Here is a 7,764-nt window from a genome sequence, read left to right on the forward strand (position 1 = left end):
AAAAAAAAATAAATTACAGAATTGGTGAGTCAGGATTTGAACACACAGGAGGCTGACTGGAGCCTGGGTTTTAACTCTGTCTGTGGAGGACAAGTCAAGTCTGGCCTATGTGGGGGAGAAGCATGCACATCTCATACCAGCAGATAGCTCCGGTGGCCCTGGATGGACTCCTTGGTGGTTAGGACCTCTGCCAATGCCTCGTATAGTTCATCCAATGGCTCGGTGTGGACAGCCTCGTGCTGGGGGTGTATAGCACAAGAGCTTTAGCCAAGAGGATTAGGCTTCCCATCATAAATTTAAAACAAATTTAAAATTCCAGTTCCAGTAGTTCTGATGGCTAGATGATTTTTACCAACTTTGGAGGGGGATATTTGGGATGGAATGATGAAATATTGGCCAACTGGGATATAAAAGATTCACTTGGCCAGGTGTAATGGTGCACACCTATATTTCCAGCTACTTGGGAGGCTGAGGTAGAAGGATCACTTGAGCCCAGAAGTCCAGCCTGAGAAACATAGTGAGAACTCGTCTCTTAAAAAAAAAATCATTTGGTCAGGGGACTTGTAGGGGTACCTCAAGAGGTATGGAGAGGGTTAGGGGTAATCTAGAGAAGGGATTCCATAGGCGCTGCCAAGTGATGGAGACAGAGCACTGGGTGGTATTAGCTGTCCTGGGTGGAGAAAACAAAAGGTGCTCGGATGTGAGTTCTTGGCAAAGCCACAGGGATGGTCACTCCACATTGAGGGTATGGCTTTTGTAAAGCTGCACCCCCTGGCCACCTTGTCCTGGCAGTGCTGGGGGAGACCTGGCAGTAACCTGGACTCACCCTGATGGTAAGGGCTGCAGGGACGGGTACCATTGAACCAGGGATTATTTATTTGCTAAACCTGGGTGAGGTGTGGCTGTTGTATTCAGTGGCTGGCCACAGCAGTTCTACTGACCACTGAGGATCACCTCTCTGACATCCAATGTCAAACCCAGGAGGTTTGCGCTCATCCTTAAAAATCCATCCTGTCAGCAAAAGCGCCCATCCCAGCTAGTTCAGTGGGGGAGAACACAACAAGGGGAGCTAAACTGGAAGGTATGCAAGAGCTATGACTTCTATTGGGCAGCTGGGGCAATGCCAAGGCTGAGCTGGCAGGGCAGGGTGAGGTGAGGTTTATAGCACCTTGGGGCTGGGGCTGCCTGGCAGGAAAGAGACTCCTACCTACTCCTGTGTGGTAGGAGCAGGGCCCCATGGAGAAGCGGCTGCTGTGGCACATGAGGGAGAGAGACCTTGGCCTCAGCCTTTCCTTCCTGCACTGCCTCCCCTTGCTCGAACCCAGAGGGACCCAGGGAGATCCTGCTGTGCAGTGCTTCTCCAAGCAGGCAAAGGACATGGGGAAGACATGGGTTCTGGCAGACAAGGACCACCTCTAGGCAGCCAGCCAAGTCCCTGCAAGGCAGCCAGGCTGTCTGGTGACAGGGTGGTCACTATTAATGACTGACCTTTTTGATGAGCTCCGAGAGAAAGCACCGGACATACTTCACTGCCGGTGGGTGCCTTACACACAGAGGATGTTTCACCGTCTACCACAAAGCACAAAATGTTATAGAAAGACATGTGCATCTAAAGATTCAGTCTTAAGATATAAGCGCTTTCCTAAAACATTCCCCCTACAATGGCACAGGCTGTGGCAGGATTTCTGGCAGCCATTCTGGGCAGGAGAGCAGGGCACCTGGGCCCCAGCACCCTTCCTCCCACTGTGGCCAGTGTGAAGTAGAGTTTGTAGTGAGGGCAGTCATCAATGGTCTGGCTCCTGCAAGAGGCAGGAACCCAAACTGGGAAGGCCTGCTTGGCCCATGTGCCCTGTTTGAAGCCTGCATCTCTGGGGACAGGATGGAGCGGAAGGTTCTCAGGGTGATACTGCAGCTGAAACCTAGAGAAGCCGAACATAGGAACTCCAGGCAGAGGGAGCAGCTGGAAAAGAGGATAGAGTGACTGAAGCTGCAGAGGTGAGGACAGGTGGGGAAACTGTGCCTGGGGAGAGAAGGGAGTGTCACTAGGGCCTGCTGTCCAGGAGGGATGCAGATTTTGCCCAAGGGCAACAAAATGCCCCACACAACACACAGGACCTTTAGGGGCTTTCTAGTTGCACAGTGCTAGGTTTTAAAGCAGCTCACCGTACATTTTATGTTCCTCCAACTTCAGGGGTGAAGCTCAAGGTGGAAATGAGCAGGGTGCAAGATGATGACCTCAAGTACTTCTGTGATCACAGCCTGAACTGCTGAAGTGCCCTGAAAGTCTTCCCTGTTCTGGGTGCATCTTGCCCAGAGAGATAATTTTTTTTTTTTATTAGGTCCAGGTGAGGTTTGAACTTGCCACCCCCAGTTTGCAGGGCTGACTAACTACTGAGCTATGGTGCCCAGCTCATGGGGATAATCTTGGTTCACCCTCTGGCATAGGAATTCTTAATGTGGGATTAAGAATCCTTGGATTGGCTTGGTGGTTGTGAGCAGAGATGTCTGGACCTTCTGAGTTTGTATGCAAAACGTATTCTCCTGGTGCACTTTTTTGAGGAGGGAGTGTGCAGCTCTGGCTTTTCAGAGGGGCTTGCATTAACCATGAGCCAGGCACTGATTCATGGGCTTTTGTTGTCAAGTCATGGGGACAACAATCCTATGAGATAGGTATCATTTTATCCTCCATTTTACTAATAAATGATAGCACAGAGAGATGCAGTCACTTGTCCAGGGCCCAGAGTGAAGACCCAGAATGCAGTGTGATCTGTACTTGACCCACATGGCCAGGGTTAGGGTGGGGTCAGACCAGGCTGGGTGGTGGTCCTGCCTCTACCTGCATGCCAGATGCACTTCAGAGTCCAAATCACACACTGGGCAGAGCAAGGACCCATCTCCTTCTAGAAGGGAGACATCAGTGGGGAGGATGGGCCTCTGTATTTTTTCCTTAAATGCAAAAAGAAAGTCTCTGAGCAGCTACCAAATGCTAAAAGCCATCCTCACACCTGTCATCTGATTTTCATGTGAATGGTTTAAAAAACATTCCCTAGATTCCCTTCTCTCATACGGATTTTAGTATATTCTGATGTCTCCATCTAAGAAAACAATGGGGTTTTGTCCTTTGAACACAGAGGTTTTTAAGGGATACAAATGCACTTGTGGCTTTCCAGCACGTTTCCTGTTAGGTACCAGGGCGAGGCAGAAGGATGGGTTAGGTGCTCCAGTGATCCTGGGATTCTTACCTTCTGCAAAATATCCATCAGCAGCTCAGAATCTGATGAGTTCCTTAATTTCTCTTCTAGGCTCTATGTGGGGCAGGAGAGAGAAAAATCTCAAGGGCATTTTCACAGGAACATTAAACATGCAATAGAATGTGTTGGCAAAGCACTAAGTGATCTCTCCCCAGGGACCCGGAGCTAATCGGAAGTGGAAACCACAGCGGTGGACAGCCTGACCTTCAGATGTTATAGGTTGCACCTGGATAAGTGGCAGGAAGACCGTTGGAAGACTGACTGTTGGTCTGCATTAACCCTGGCTGCTCAGCTGTCACTTGGGTCAGAGACTAGCTCTGTGGCTGAACTGGCAGCCAGGAATTCCCAGGAGTGTCATAGTACCAAGACCTGATGGGCTTGCCTGAGATGTGACACTAACTTAAAGAGAAAATGAAGAACGTGCAAGTGCCAGGCCAGGCCAGGTTATGCTGTCCTCTCTTACAGGGGCTTGAGTCAGATGGACCAGCTCAGCTGGTATGCAACACAGAGCAAGTGACTTCAATGCTTCTGAGCTCCTTACCATGCCTTAAGGGGCCCACAAGACCTAGCCCAGGCCCTCTCTGACCTTTCTCCCCCCACTCTGGTCCATCCCTGCTCACTGTACTCCGGCCAAACTGGCCCCCTTGTCTTACTGTTTAATCACAGCTGACTTGCTCCCACCACAGTGCCACAACCGAGACCTTCCCATGGCCGCTGCTTCACTCTTCTGGGAGGCCTTCCTTGAATTCTCTACTTTGATGATTTGACACCCCCCACCCCCACCCCGCCCCAGTTGCTCCATTGTCCATCTCTCTGTTCTATTAGCTTTATAGCCACTCTCATTTGGTGCTTTCTTGTTTGTTTGTTATTCTCTGGTTCTCCCATACAAGTTGGGCCTCATCTGTAATGTGAACTACTGATCCCTGATGCCTGGCTCATGGAAGGCATTCAACAACCATTTGGTGACTGAGTGTAATAAAAATACTAGCTAACACTTAACATGCATTGACCACGAGCCAGGCGCTGATTCTTGGGCTTTTGTAGTCAAGTCATGGGGACAACAATCCTATGAGGTAGGTATCATTTTATCCATTTTATCTCTCATTTTACTAATAAATGATAGCACAGAGAGATGCAGTCACTTGCCCAGGGTCACAGAGCATATAGGAGGCTAAACCATGACTCAAAGCAAAATGGCTGTCTCCTAGGTCTGAACTCCCAACTACTGCACTCTCCTTTCAGTCAAGCTCTCTGGTTAGATGTGAGTGACAATAATAGTACCCACCTCATGGGTGCTGTGGGTGTGCCTAAGGAAGCATGTATTATGGGCATGTGAAAAATTATAGGAGATATTGAATGGGATCCTATGGATGCTATTATGAAGCGTTAGGGTTGAAAATGTACATACCCCTCCTCACCAGAAATGATCTAAATGTTTGATGGTAATGAAATAACACAGATGACTAATGACCATCCCTTAAGATGAGGCAAACCCAGGGAGGAATATGTATCCAGACTGACTCATCCCAGTGAGCTCACTGAAAATGAATTATGAACAAGGCAGAGTTCATTAAGTCACTCTCTTGGCGGAGGGAGGCTGGTGCCAGGCCATCTGCCCATTCTGAGAGCGGCAGGTCTCCCGGGTGAGGGGAGACCACCCCTTTGGCCTGTCCCGTAAGAGGCATAGGACCCTCAAGTTGCCTCTGACGCGAGCTTGTCCAGTGCCCGATATACAAAAGACAACACTGAAGATAGGGGTGGGATGGCCTGTGACCTGGTCACTGCGCTCGGGAGAACGTTGCTGTCTCGAGCACGTGGCGTTTTAGAATGGGCGAGGACAGCTCTGTCCCAGTGATCAGGACAATCATTGGCTTAAAAAGAAAAAAAAAGGCATGAAAATGATCGTGAACCGTCCATGAACCTAAAAACCCAACTGAAAAGGGAGCTGGGAGGAAGCGCCACCTTCTTTCACTCTGTGGGACCCACTCGGAGCCGGGGCCATGAGACCCGAGACCGCCTGGCCCTCCCTGCCGCCCCACGGCCTTCCGCACCACCCCGCAGGTTCTGCCTGCCGCCCACCTGCCAGGGGAAGGAGCACAGAGCGCGCGCCGCCAGGAAGCGGCGCTCGAAGCTCCGCAGCAGCCCCTCAGTCCCCGCGCTCTCCTCCGGCGCCATGGCGAAGGCGGGGCCATGGCGGGCGGGGCCGCGGCGTTGCCGGGAGACCCGGGAGGCGGAAGCCAGGCGGGAGCCGGGAGGAGGTGGGCCGGGCCCTAGGGGCAGGCCCTGGAGCGGGGTTAGGAGGGTCATGTGGGCGGGGCCTTGCCGGGGCCAGCTCGGTGAGGCGGGAATTAGGGCGGGGCTAGAGATGCTCGGGTCCGATAGGCGGGGCACAGACCTCAGAAGACAGGGTCAGGCCGGGGCCAGAACGGAGTAGGTTCAGGCGTCGGAACTGTGGGTGGAGCTTAGGCTGGGCCTTGAGGCGTGGCCAGACGCTTGGAGGCGGAGCTTAGAGAGGGTCCGGCGTGGGGCGGGGCCCAGGACCCGGGAGGCGGGGCTTAGGGTGGGGCCAAGCGATGCTCCAGGTGCTTGAGATTGGCCAGGACCTGGCTTGGGACGCGCGAGGTGGGGTTTGGGGAGAGGTCTCGGTCTTGTAGGGCTCAGGAGCCTTTACTTGAGGAGGGTTTGAGGCAGGCCTAGGAGCAGGGGCAGAGGCTGGAGGAGCTTCGGGTGGGGCTGAATCCAAGTCTGCGGTCCGGCTGGGTGGCGAGGGGCGGGTGGTGTCAGGTCCTGACCAGCGTAATCATTCTTGTTGGTCCTGCACTTTCAGGAGGGTCTTTCTGGAAGGGGCCATATGGGGTCCTGTTGCCCTTATCCTATCTTCCTTTTCATCAGTGCCACCCCTCTGGGATCAGGCAGGAAAGAGTACTCCCCTCTCCCCCTAGCCTTTGGGCTTGTCATTGAACAGTTTTTCCTTCACCAAATACTTGTTAAGCACCTACTATGTGTTAGGCGCTGGCGCTGTTAGGCATTGGGAGATGTAACAGTGAGAAAACCAGATGTGTTCTGTGTCCTCCAGGGATTTGGGGTCTCGTGGGAGAAGTAAACCCTGAAGTAATTATCACACGAGTATAAAAATACAACAGCGATATCTTCCGCTGTAGGAGTTTTGATCTTGCAGGGAAAGGCATCCCTTCCTGGGGGTGGGTAGTACAGAGGTGGGGATGGCAGATTGGAAAAGAAAAAATAAAGTTTTTCTTGATATTGAAATCAGTTTAAGGTTATTATATCTTGAGTTGAAACTCACTGATGCTATCCCTGGAACTTGAACTGTGTTCCAAGTCTGAAACATTTACCTTTGCAAATCCCTCATAAAATTCCATGTAGAAGAGTCCCAAGAGCTAATTTGATTAAATATCCTTGCAGAAGGTAGATGAGGAGACAGATTAAATGTTATTACCTCTTTTGGATGAGAAACACTTGAGTCCTGCTCTACCATGAGAACAAGAGAGGGGAATTAATTCTAATTGAATACAATTATTCTCTCATATCTGTTGTTCCCTTACCACAACCAAGGGAGCTCGAGATCTGAGAAAAAAAAGAAAAGAAAAGAAAAGAAAGTTTGTCTTTTATTCCCTGAATGCTGTTGGCATGCTGTGGTTATTACTGTGTTTTTAGACAGAACCCATAGTTTCTGGGTCTGAGGTGCTGCACACATCCTCCCAGTCACTTGGTTCTGAGTCACCTGAGAATCTCTGATATGTCTTCTTAACCAGGGCTGGGTCTTGGTGTTGAAGGAGAGCAGGCTTCAGAGCTGGGTCAGGGTACTGGTTTGCCTTTGCAGTTTTGATCAGCTCTCTGCTTATAGTGGACAATGAAAATACAATTGAAGATTAAAACGAAAAGCAAAATGCCATGTGCTGTTGATGTGAAGAGCAGCATTAGGACAATCTGAGCAGTCCTCTGGTGTATCGGCACACGAACTATAGAAAAGATTTGACTTCTGGATCTAAGGTTTTAAAAAATATAATAATAACTTAAGGCCTTTTAACTGTATGGAATGGTTGCCTTTTAGAAATTATGCTGTGGGCATAGAAGTTCAATCAGTACGTTGAAGTTTTTCCTTTATCTCTCTTATGGTTAATGGTTTCTGTAGAAAAGGACCAATTGATTTCTTTCTAAAATGTTGCTTCAGGATGTAGAGACCTTTATAGGTCATGTTTCAACTTACAGAAAAATTTTATAGTTCAAATATAAATTACATTAAATGTGGACTTTGTAATGGAATTTAAGGTTAAGTAAAGTTCCAATTTCCCTCAGGCTGTTTGTAGTTAGGGCTCAGGAGGCCCTGTGCCATCAAGACAGCAGCTGTGTGAAAGCAGATGACTGGTCAGGGATGCAGGCAGTAAGAAAAATGAGAGGCTCAGTCTGATGACCTAACCATAGAGATGCAGAACGATGGGCACCAGGGCCATATAATGCTTTGATTGGTGGCAGGACCTGTGTTATGGGTTAA

At 50.0% G+C, this 7,764-nt stretch overlaps 1 protein-coding gene across 1 annotated transcript in view; it reads right to left on the reverse strand.

Moving 5' to 3' along the window:
- Positions 1–5,429, reverse strand: part of EEF2KMT (eukaryotic elongation factor 2 lysine methyltransferase) — a 10,349-nt gene extending 4,920 nt beyond the window's left edge. The window contains exons 1-4 of the mRNA XM_003790850.3: positions 5,331–5,429; positions 3,243–3,305; positions 1,489–1,569; positions 138–239 (exon numbers count right to left, since the gene is read on the reverse strand). Coding sequence (XP_003790898.1) covers positions 138–239; positions 1,489–1,569; positions 3,243–3,305; positions 5,331–5,426 — 342 coding nt within the window. The 5' untranslated portion in view covers positions 5,427–5,429. The remainder of the gene's footprint in view (positions 1–137; positions 240–1,488; positions 1,570–3,242; positions 3,306–5,330) is intronic.
- Positions 5,430–7,764: the final 2,335 nt, after the last annotated feature.

Source organism: Otolemur garnettii, unplaced genomic scaffold, assembly GCF_000181295.1.
Source record: "Otolemur garnettii isolate 467f Iridium unplaced genomic scaffold, OtoGar3 scaffold00044, whole genome shotgun sequence".
In the NCBI taxonomy this organism is placed as follows: Eukaryota; Metazoa; Chordata; class Mammalia; order Primates; family Galagidae; genus Otolemur; species Otolemur garnettii.